An 11,749-nucleotide genomic window follows, 5' to 3' on the forward strand; every position below is an offset into this window, starting at 1 on the left:
TTGCCTTTAATTTGAGTATTAACAGTTACAAGGGTCAGCTCTAGAACTGAAGTTATTGCTATTAGTCTGATTGGATTCCGATGGAGCAGTGCTGCCAGGGACAGTTTGCGTTGACGACAGAAAATGATTTTTTTATATATCTTCGTTATGGTGCAATATTATTATATTACTTACCAATTTAAACTGTAGTTGTCTACGTTTTCCACGTAATTGGACTATTGTAATTATTCTAGGAGAATTGTATTGAGCATTAGAAGGTAAAAATTGACCAGCTTCTAGCACTGCCATGGAAGCACCTATCTTTATGAAAATAGGCTTTTCGTGTTTCTTGACCCCACCGTTTTCAAGGTAAAATAGTTTTGAAACCCTACATGCACTAGAAAAAAATTGGGAATGAAAGGGTAAATTGCCCCTAGGCAATTTTAATACTTATACAAATTTTCTGGCAGCTGAAATGGACTTGGTTGTTTTTCGTGTTTTTCTAACATGGCGGTTCATGTCTGGCTTAAGCTTAAAATTGTTTTTTAAACAATTGGCGTGTTCTCGCTTTTACTTTGTTTGTCTAGTGCACTTCATTTAGCCAACGAATGTGGGAAATTGTGGAATCGTGTGTAAGTAAAGGCCTATTTACACCCTCGGTGAAAATGAACGTGAACTCGATGCGCACCGAATTATTTTTCCAATATCTCACTTATTAGTGCATGGAAATTGATGAAACTGGAACTAAACGATAGCACATTATATAGTATAGTATATTACTTAGCGAACCCATGCACAATTATTCGATATAATTGAATCAATGCAATAATATTCATATTCCCCGATCATTTTAAATATTCCACGGTGAAATATGTTCGCAGTGGATAATTCACTTGTTCACCGGGAGTGTAAACGAGACGATGGGCGGAATTGATACGGAGCGGTGAATATAAATGTCATCGCTGTTCACGGTGAATGTTCGCCTTCGAATACTAGATTGCATTCTGACAAACTGTAAACTGCCAGGTAAGCGTGAAATCGTTGTTCGCTGATGAAACTGTTCACGACGTCCTCCACCGTGAACAATGGAAGGTATTCAACACATGTTCACGTTCATTTTCACCGAGAGTCTAAATAGTGATTAAAGTGGAACAAGATCTCTGACCTAAAGTCAAAGAATGAAAGTCAAATTGTGGTAAGTTTTGGTGTATAATACCGAGGGTCTGCCCCAAAGGGAAGAAGAGCGTGTCAGGATAAGAATAAGAAGAGTGGCAGATTTGACAAACACAAAACAGATTCAAGATAATTTGCATAAGGTGTATGCATGTGTGTACAATAATATTATTGGTGGCAAACGCCTTGAGAACCTTATAAAGGCTGAAAGCACTAGTTTCTATATTCAAAACATTGTTTTAATTAATTTCTATTTTAATAACCTTATCTGGTATCATCTTGGGTTTTCGCGTCATTTGCAGTTTGACAAGACCAAAATTTGACAAGACCATAATTTGATGTTGGAACGGTCTATCCCTGAGAATCATCATAGGAAGGGCAATCCCTTGTATAATACCAATTTCACCATTGATTCTTCCTATAATTTGGTGGTGTTTACTAGAGTTACTATATTAAGAGTTAGGCGGACACAAAAGCCGGAAAACTGGCAGCTCTTATTTCACGAAAAAAAACTGGCATCCCATGTATTAATTAGTGTCGGTTTCTGATGAGGCGAAGCCGAAACGCACCCATATAATAAGTAAGGATTTGTGCCCTTCAAGTGCAAAGACTGGTTTTACCAAAATTACCTAGTGACAAATTTTGGTGTTTACCTAATTTTCCACCTTAGCAGTGTTACGAAATTTCAAAATCAGTTACCTATTTCTGCTTGCATTTACCGAAACCGACAGTCAGATTCAACGCCTCTCTCATTCATCCACTTTCCAACTGACTGAAATTTCATGCAGAATCGAATGCTTGAGTGCAGAGGAAATATAAATTCATTCACCAACCAAAGCATTCATTTGTTATTATGTCGATAGTTTGAAGGCAGTAGTTAGCATCTTCTACATTTTCGAGCATAAGTGAACTGCGTAATCTATATCTGGTGTACTTTTGATCGATAATCCCTCTCAGAGCCAGCATAGAAATAAAATTCACTTTGCTTCTGAAACCGAACATGTCCGTACCTGAAAGCGCTGCATCGGAAGAACGAATGACGATGGAAACGAACCAAAAATTTCATTCATCGCAGCGGGCATGAATTGAATTTCGTTTTCTGTCAAGTTCATGCAGCGCTGTCAACTTTTTTAAGCTCTGTTCCTTAGTGGAAATATAGCATAGTACTAAATTTCTTACTCGGTTCATTCATATTTTGGCAGTGGTAAGCTTTTTCCGAGAAGAAATCTCGACAAACATATGATTACGGCCTAAAAGCCAAAATTCCGGACAAACCGTTACACGCCAATCACAGATGTTGATAATAAACGAAAGAGAAAAGTTTTCTCTTTCATAAACTGTTGTGAACTGTGTTCGACTAGTAACGGTTTGTCTGGAATTTCCATTCAAAGTGGATTTTAACAGTTGGCTTTTAGGCCGTAATCATATGTTTGTCGAGAAATGTATCACTTTGCCAGTTCATGAGCTGAATCATAGGTGTCGCATGACTAATTTTGGTTTTGCCGCAAATCGCAAATAAGATATTTTCGGTTTCACAATATTCGTCACTCTCCCTATTCTCTCTGCGCACGACGAGTCTAACGTTACAATGCAAGACGGATACAGGTGTGCACATTTTTTTCTGTGTGTGAGTGCGGTTGTCATATTTCTTTGATGAAGCCAAAAAACAAGAGAATATGAAGAAGAAAAGCACAAACAGGTGACGTAGTGGGCCCTTCTGTTGCCATAAGTTTTGTTTCGGTTCGGTCATAGTTAATCGGTTTTTTTTAGGTAAAAAGTGTCCATAAGTATTCTAATCGATAGTTCCGAAGTGAAGCTCAGCCTTTTCTCACTTTTCATCGTGCGCCAAATAATCAGGATGCTCGTTCGGATGTTGATGTTTACTTCAAGGGCCCCGGTCGCCATTCCTATTTTTGCAAGTATAATACTAATACACTCAAAAGTCGGCCCTAATCTGCGCGGCGTGTGACGTGAGACGACTAATCTCACCTCACTCTAAGTGACCTTTCTCACCCAATTCTGAAGAGTCACTTCGAGTGACGTAAGACGCCCATTTAACCGCAATGGTAAATCTCACCTCACTCGAGTCGACTTTCAAAATCGGGTGAAGAAAGTCACGTAAAGTGAGGTGAGTTTAGTCACCTCACGTCACACGCCGCGCAGAATTAGGCCGAGTATCAAATGTTCCCACCTTTCTCTCCATCTTGGTTACAATGCAGTGTTTTAAAACGTCGTCTTCGTGCTCAAAGTTAAGGTTGCACAGAGAAAGCGCAAAATTCGCAAACGAAAAAAGCAGTTTTTTTCCACACCGTATGTCAGATCTTCATAAAAATCAATCAGCAGTACTGTAACAACATTCTACATACGCTGATTGATTTTTATGAAGATCTGACATACGGTGTGGAAAAAAACTGCTTTTTTCGTTTGCGAATTTTGCGCTTTCTCTGTGCAACCTTAATAGCGTCCAAACCGTTAACTTTAGGAGTATAGAGTTCTATGCAAATGGTTTTACTCACACTACTTGGGGGTTTGTTTTCCTCCACCTGTCATATGTAAAACTGTCAGACAATTTAAACGTTGGAAATCGCTTTCCTAAAGTATTTATAATGGTGTTTAATTGCTCTATGTCAATGTGAAACTTATTCCGGAGACTACAATACCGGTTGGGTTCGATCCACCATGCTAATAATCCGACCGAAAAGCTAGTTTTTCGATTTTTTTTTTCCTCCAGCTAATCAATAATTGCTACATCGATCTTTTTAATGCGAAAACATCGATGTTGTCAAACATCGAGCCGGGAAAAATCGATGCAAAAAATCGATAGTGGAAAAATTCGCGTTTTTTCAATGGGAATTTTGAAAGAAAAATCGATTTCGCCAAAACAATTTTATTGAATCAATAAAATCGATGTTGTCGAACATCGAACCGAAAAGATCGGATCCAAAAAATCGATTTTTCAAGCTGAAAAAATCGATTTGGAAAAAATCGCATCGACATCGACCATTCCTAATAGTTTGTTCAAAGAAGTCCTTGCTTTTATGATTGCGCATGTACAGGAATATGTTCAGTGAATAATTCACCTATAAGTGATATACGAAATTTATTTCCTGAACTAATTAAGATAGAAACTTTGTGGCTTCGGCAAAGTTGAAGAAAATATTACTACAAAAGAAATAACTGAAGACAATATTTATCTGACTTTCATGTTTTTCGAGTTATTGAACATGTTATATGTAAGGTCCCTTAAAGTTAGTTTTTTCATGATAACTTTTTTGTCATCCACCTTCGTTCTTGGAACCTTCCACAAAGTTGTTTGTGGTGTTAAATCGCATATTTTTGCGGAACAAAGTAACTTCCTCCCTGTTGCATTTAAGACGATATTCCAAATTTGGCGATATTTTTAAGGTAACTTCCAACATACATAACCCGTTAAGGAGCAAACAACATCATAAGATGCTGAAAGTACTAGCTTTTTTCTTTCATATCGTGGCTGATTTGTTTGTCGACTCGATTCTCCCCGAGTGTTACGTTTAAAACAAAATACCCTAGCAGGGGTATAAAATGAAACATTCGAGAGCACTGCGACAAGCAGCTTCATCTTTCCATGGTACATTGCATTAAATACATTCATCGATAACATGCAATGTCTCTTTTCAAAAAATCGAAGTATAGATTTGTGTTTAATAATGTTAATATTATTCAATATCAATGTAGTTCAGGTTTTACTCCCGATGATGACTGAGTGTTTTCATAAAATTTGAACGGTATGTTAAAATATCTGGGGCAACGTGTTAAAACCTACTGTTCCGAGCGATAATGCTTAATCCAAAGTCTTTGTAAATAAGAACAAAGAATTAGAACTCTTGATTTCGCTTCTGAACGAAAAACTGGATGTGCGTCTAAATACCCAGATTATGTGTGCTTCGAGATCGGGCTCGATTTTTTACTACCGTACTCTCATTCGTATGAACCCACATTGTGAACAGGTGGCTTTTATCAAGCTCCACTATAAATGTCACGAAGGACATATATAAATTCCAAAATACTAATTAAATGAAATTTCCGTTATTTTTCAAGCTTCTCGGTATCCAATGATTAGTTAAATTTCACTATCTAATAATAATAATAACAATAACGTGATGAATACATATTTTAATTGAGTCGCCAAACTTCTACAGCGCCATTGAACGACTATTAGGCGGATTCTCTTTTTTGTATGGTTGATAAAACGGCACGTTACAAAACGTTCAATTTACGGATGTCTTCGGTTAAGTTAATTAACTATTTTATATCGTCCTATTTATAAAATGATGAAGGAATTTTTAGACATGAACTGTGATACAGAAAGTAACCTCAAATTATCTTTAAATTGAAGAGCGGTTGGATGTCTCGCAATAAATTTACACTACAATTTCAAGTAACAATTAATTTAATTTTCCAACAAACAATAATACTGCAAATTAGCATTAAATGTTAGTTTCTGCAAAAAATGCACGGAACAAATTTGTTAAATAACACTAAAAAAATAAAAATCAATACATAACCAATTCCCATGGTGACTGTAAAGGTCTTGTTTTAGTATTGTAGTATAACATGTTTTTTTACTGTTCCATTCGAGTGTCAAGGTCATCCGAAAAAAAACCGCTTAAAATAACCTGAATCCTGCGTTGGTTCGAATTCTTTAAATTTAAACACTATCTATTGATTAATTGGCATTCAATAATTCAGATGAAATAATGTTTGAAATTGTTTTCGCTGGGATGTTCCATTTGCCACGATAAAATTGCTTCATTCAGTATGAATTTATTTTGTAATTTGATTAAAGTCTTTCAAAGTTACAGCAAATATTCCTAAATATTGCTTGTGGCACTAAAAACTGGATTCTAACCACACAGCGCACTTGCCGTTCTTCTTATAAATTCTTGTCATAGACTTAACCAGTCTATGACAAGAATTTATAAGAAGAATGGCAAGTGCGCTGTGCGGTTAGAATCCAGTTTTTAGTGCCACAAGCAATATTTAGGAATATTTGCGGATCGACTGGACTGTCTATGAAAGTACAAACTCTATCACTTGAAATACATGTGTTTTGACAACTCGCAGTTTTGATATCACTCGCACTTTGAAAGTGCGAAGTCCAGGTTGGTGGGAAGTGCGCAATATTGCCAGAAAAAAAATAGTCTGTATTATACGCAGTGATGCGCATTCCTCTGTACGGGACTCTATTGTATACAGACTCTAGAGCCGACAAACAAGTCAGCTACTATACTGCCCATAAACGCATAAGAGTCCCATGTGGATTTTTGTCGAAAATGAGTTATCCGTTGGATTGTATTCTGTATCCCACTGAATCACACTGCACAAATATGATTACCGGGTTTGTTCAGAAAATATCAACATGGGACTCTTATGCTATTATGGGCAGTATATGAAAGTATAAAAGCTAGCACTTTCAGCATCTTATTTTGTCTGTGATCTTACGATGTTGTTTGCTCCTTAGTGGGTTATTTAAGAGGGGAGGTTACACTAAAAATATCGTAAAATTTAGAATATCTTTTGAAATACAATATATATGAAGGCACTTTGCTCCGCAAAAAATGTGTGATTCGACACCACAAAATTTGCTATAAAATAATTAATGCAAGATGTCTATTTGGTAGGCTAGGAACTAGTATATTGTTGACTAACTAGTAATTAGTTGACGTCGACGCGCGGAATGTGTGAATGGGTAAACGACAAACCATTGAATTTATCCTGACGGAACGGTGACGTAATGTATACGTTCTTTTCCGTTGACGGAAGTTGCTGTCTGAATCGGGCTTTATACTAACACTTTCAGTGGGATTGAGATCGCTACACCTTATAGAAATCTTATTGGGTACATATCGTCTGTTTTGATGTTTTGTCATATAGGCTTCGTTTTGCATCCGTCCATCTGCATCATAGAGTTGATTTTTGAGTAACACAAGTGTAGAAAGTGCTTTTGTATACGCAAAAATGGCCATGGAATCGAACGCAATACAAGTCGTGAGTACCATTCCTTACTATCGACTCCACACTTTCTAGAATTTATCTTGTTCCTAGATTCCAATGCGTCAGAACGCTGATCACTGTTTCATACCCGGCTGCTCGGCGTCTGTCGGATGGAACGATATGGCATTCTTCAACATGTCTTTTGGTGATTTGCCTTATTGGTGGAAGGGCACTGCCTGGGCAGCTAAATACAAAACCGAACTACCGATGAACGCGAAAATCTGTGAGATGCATTTTGAAGAACGATTCATCGATCGCAGCAAAAGAAAACCTCGACTAATTATGGGTACTATACCGACCCTGCAACTTACTCTATTAGAGCAAGTGATCGAGGACGAAAATAAACCGGAACCGAAGGAATATTTTTGCCGACTATGTGCCAAAAAAAGTGTTCGAAAATTCAACGGACGATTAGATCAACTGCCAGGTTTGGAAGACGTTGCCGTCTTTTGCATGGGAAGATATAAGAATCGGTTGGGGCTTCCGATCGGTGTTTGCGACCACTGCATACAGATTATGAAACAGTTTGCGAATTTTGTTAAAAAATGTGAGCAGACTCAAATGGAATTAATGCGACAGATTGAGGCAAAAAATAAGAAAAAAGAATTGGCAAAAGCCAACGCTTCCAAAACGAAGCAAACAAACAAGGATAAAGAAACACCTGAACGCGAATCGGTAGAACAATCAAATGCGAATGATTCAGAGGAATCGTTCAATCCAATCGAACAAGGCGAGGTTAACGCTGATTGGCGAACATGTTTAGATTGTGGTAGAATATTTAAAAATCTTGCCAACTATCATCGACACTGCAAAACTCACAATGAAAACGAAAATGATGTAGTTTGTCAAATATGCGATAAGACATTTCAATCGCCAACTGATCTTCGTCGCCATCTGGATTTAGTGCACGATGAAAAACCACCAAAGCGCAAGAAGGGTACTCAAGCATCTCAGCAACGAAAGAATGCAACCAAGGAAACTGATCCCCTTCTCGACGCTGAATCAAACGAGCATAAATGCGTCCGTTGCGATAAAACTTTCTCCTCACCAGCAAATCTAAAAGTTCATCTTCTATCTCACAATGAAACGAGAATTAAGTGCGATCTTTGCAGTTCTGCATTTAGGTAAGCGCGTTATACTAATAACAAGCAGTAAATATTTTACAAAGTACTATTTCAGAACTAAACAAATGCACATGCAACATTTAATTCGAGCCCACAGCATGGAAATTAATGACAATGAGCGAGGAACATCACGCAAAAGGTTCAAAAAAGGAGGTATTCAACTTATTCGGCTTTGCGAATGAACAACAACCGTTGCAAAACACTTATTGTATTAGAATATACATTTCACATTTGACTGGTATATGAACGAGTAGTAATATTTGCTTGTTTGAAATAAACTAAGAGCTTATAAAAAAACAATTATACATTGTTAGTAATTTGTGCAAACAAATCTAAGTTTGAAAACCAAAATCTGATACAAAACTCGTTCAGTTAACAATCTGTAGGGTGTGATTCTTGATAACAGGAAACTAATTTTTGTGGATATTTAAAAAGGTATATTTAATTATAAATCTAATTGAAATACCATGTTTACATGAAACTGCTGTCTTTATGTGTGTCTACATAAGTTCTTCTTCACTTCCCGCTTGATATCCTGCGCCAGGTTCACCTTGTATGCCCAGCAAGTTAAGCGATTTCGCCATCGGATGGTCACGGTGTTTCTTTGTTCTTAGATGGGCAATTAAATTCTTTCTCTCGGAAAATTCCTTTCCACAAATTGGGCATCGGTGAGCCTTGCCATGTTCATGTTCCAGGATGTGAATGTCGTACGCTGCTTTACGCTTGAAAACCGCTTCACAAAGATTGCAACGAAATTCCTGGGGAAAATGCACCGCGTGCATGTGAGGTCCAATCGATTTGACAACAACCCCACATAAATTGCATTTCTTCATTCTATTCTCGGGTTTGGTGTCCTCTTCCGTTTCTACAAAAGTATAGTAGTTCTTCCAACCACATGAGAATTTGACATTCGGATTTTGTTCATGTTTTTTTAAGTGGTAACGGAGGGAAATCTCCGAAGGATAGCTGAAACAAGAAAGCAAATATTTGTCATCATTCTCTGAAAATGATTCAAAACTTAGGAAGTCAAACCTCTTATGGCAATATTCACACTTCACTTCCTTGGTCGAATGCATCGTTCTGATATGCACCTGAACCGAGTCGAGGGAACATAGTTTCTTTTGACACAAATGACATTCATACTTCTTTATTTTTTCATGCTTCCGTTCGATATGTCGACGAAGTTTGTGTTTTTCAGGAAACATTTTACCACAAAATTCGCAAGTAGATGTATTACTATGCCATTTCAAATGGTGCTTCAAAGATGCCTTGGAAGAGCAAATCTTTCCACACTGTTCACAGGGCGATGGACATGGCGCATTATCGCCGGAGTGGTGCGTCTGTACATGCGTGTCCACGGCCCCTTTATTACTATACCGTTTGTCACAGTGTGGACATTTGTGCGGATTCTCGTGCATTCGCTTGTGAATGTTTAGCGTCGACACTTTGTTAATGACAACCGTCTCCAATACGCAATCAGTACAAGTGTAGGGCAATTCATTCATGTGAGAATTGAGATGAGCTAGCAAAGCCTCAGGCGTACCCAATGAATCACTTTTACAAATGTAGCATCTGAAGTCATTCAAGCGTGGGCGATTCGGTTCTTCTAACTGGGCCTTGGGGCGTCTACGTTTACGCCCTTTTGACATCTTTGAAGAACCAACTTTACCCTTTTTCGTTTGTTTCTTCCGAGAGCGCTTTTTTGTAGATTTCTCTTCTTCAAGCATGTCTGAATTTTCGGTATCGGATTGAAACCATTCTTTATCAAAATTTTCAGGGTCTGATTTTAGATCATCAGATTGTTGGTCATCGCTACCGTCCTGCTTTACCAATATATTTTTTGCATCAATGATATCATCTTGTCTGATAAAAATATAGTATTAGTCGCATTGTTATTTAAGTACCAATAATGCCTATAACTATACACTTACAATTCATGGGTGGGGGTTTGTTCCCTTTCTTCGGAGAGAACTTCCTCCTTAATATTGATCTGTGCCAATCCTGCAACTCCACATAGCTGCAACCGAAGCATACGATCGTTGTCCCGAAAGGTCTTGATGGTTTCAAACATTTTAGTCAAGCTAGATAGACATGTTTCACAGAGCGTTTGCGGTAAACCATCATCGGCTGAGATCTGAGAGGAAGAAAGGTCATTAGACACTTGAATAAATAGCATTAATAGACGTATAAAGAAACAACTGTTTCCCAGCTTGCCCCAAGGCTATGGAATAGGAAAGAATAATTCATTCCTATTGAAATTATTTCACATCAGGCCATAATGTATTTTTGATGCAGTACAAACAGAAATGCACGGGTTTCCAAAACAATTCAACATTTTAAAAAATCTTTCGATCTATTATTTAAGAATGTTTACCTCAAGTCGCAAAATGTCCTCAAATAATTGCTTAATTGAATAAATACCAAAAGTCGTATAAATCGATTGAAGCCGGCAATTGCTTGCACAACAGAGTCGACAAATTTTCTCGAAATCCATCCTGCTTTTAATTTACTTTTACATGAGGAACCGCAAAGCGAAGTACATTAATAAATTGACGATTTAACTTCGAAAGGCGATAACGAATGTGTCAAAATTTTCCCACAGATGACAGATGCAAACAATTAAATTTACACTGTAAATAATGTACACTTTTATTCTAAGAGATTCGACACATGAAATTTAATGTGGCTTTTGTTTGAGTGTCATGTCATGCTACACTCAAAAAAAAGTAAACGTTATGCCTATTGATTTTACACATAGATTTTTGCAATTAACGGAGGCATATAGACACTATTTGCTGGCACATAAACCTAATGTGTGTATTTACAAGAAATATTAATCTTACATTCACATTTCATAACTATTAGGCACATAAAACCCCATTCTATAACAATATGCACATATAACTTATGTGTGTGCATACATAGTTTATACAGTTGACACATAGAAGGTATGTGTGCGCGTGATAACAATAGCATTCCTTTTTCATATGAATTTTAAGCGGTTTGAGGCAAATAGATTTAACGTTTGGATTTTTTTCAGTGTACGTACACTAAGAAAAATTATATAGTAACCTTTACCATATGAGGAGGTTAATTCGACTTTGCAAGTATAGTGGTTTTCAACCGACTATACCATTGGGTCACTTTAACTATATCCATGTTCAAAATTACTATACTACAGCTTTGGACCATAATAGTAATATTGAACATTCTATTGTAAGCATGACCTTTATAAGAGGGATGCTCGATATAACAATATGCATAGTTATCTTGACCTGGAATTGTTTGTTATGACTATACCAGAAGAATGAAATGTTTTACCATGCATTATGCATAATGGTAAAATTGAACACTCTGTTGTACGAATGACCATAAAATGTAGGATGCTTGGTATAACAGTAAGCATAGTCATCCTGACCAATTCCTGTTTATAATAGCAT

General features: G+C 37.1%; 2 protein-coding genes across 2 annotated transcripts; one reads left to right on the top strand and one right to left on the bottom strand.

Annotated features, from left to right (window-relative positions):
* The first annotated feature begins 7,029 nt into the window (after positions 1–7,029).
* On the top strand, positions 7,030–8,743 carry LOC131677521 (zinc finger protein 521-like). The gene is made up of 3 exons (XM_058957378.1): positions 7,030–7,179; positions 7,237–8,309; positions 8,365–8,743. The coding sequence occupies exons 1-3, from the start codon at positions 7,150–7,152 to the stop codon at positions 8,489–8,491; spliced, it is 1,230 nt and encodes a 409-aa protein (XP_058813361.1). The 5' UTR covers positions 7,030–7,149; the 3' UTR covers positions 8,492–8,743.
* Positions 8,730–10,895, bottom strand: LOC131677512 (zinc finger protein 782-like). Its single transcript, XM_058957368.1, has 4 exons — positions 10,684–10,895; positions 10,241–10,443; positions 9,342–10,172; positions 8,730–9,275 (listed from the first exon to the last, which is right to left on the bottom strand). The coding sequence occupies exons 1-4, from the start codon at positions 10,801–10,803 to the stop codon at positions 8,810–8,812; spliced, it is 1,620 nt and encodes a 539-aa protein (XP_058813351.1). The 5' UTR covers positions 10,804–10,895; the 3' UTR covers positions 8,730–8,809.
* Positions 10,896–11,749: the final 854 nt, after the last annotated feature.

Source organism: Topomyia yanbarensis, chromosome 1 (assembly GCF_030247195.1).
Source record: "Topomyia yanbarensis strain Yona2022 chromosome 1, ASM3024719v1, whole genome shotgun sequence".
NCBI classification, from domain to species: domain Eukaryota; kingdom Metazoa; phylum Arthropoda; class Insecta; order Diptera; family Culicidae; genus Topomyia; species Topomyia yanbarensis.

Excerpts from the sequence above, each read along its gene's own strand:
- LOC131677521 (XM_058957378.1), top strand. The coding sequence starts at position 7,150 with ATGGCCATGGAATCGAACGCAATACAAGTC. Across the intron at positions 7,180-7,236 it reads AATCGAACGCAATACAAGTC|ATTCCAATGCGTCAGAACGC; the intron begins GTGAGTACCATT and ends TCTTGTTCCTAG. Across the intron at positions 8,310-8,364 it reads CTTTGCAGTTCTGCATTTAG|AACTAAACAAATGCACATGC; the intron begins GTAAGCGCGTTA and ends GTACTATTTCAG.
- LOC131677512 (XM_058957368.1), bottom strand. The coding sequence starts at position 10,803 with ATGGATTTCGAGAAAATTTGTCGACTCTGTTGTGCAAGCAATTGCCGG. Across the intron at positions 10,173-10,240 it reads CAAACCCCCACCCATGAATT|ACAAGATGATATCATTGATG; the intron begins GTAAGTGTATAG and ends TATTTTTATCAG. Across the intron at positions 9,276-9,341 it reads TGTGAATATTGCCATAAGAG|CTATCCTTCGGAGATTTCCC; the intron begins GTTTGACTTCCT and ends TTCTTGTTTCAG.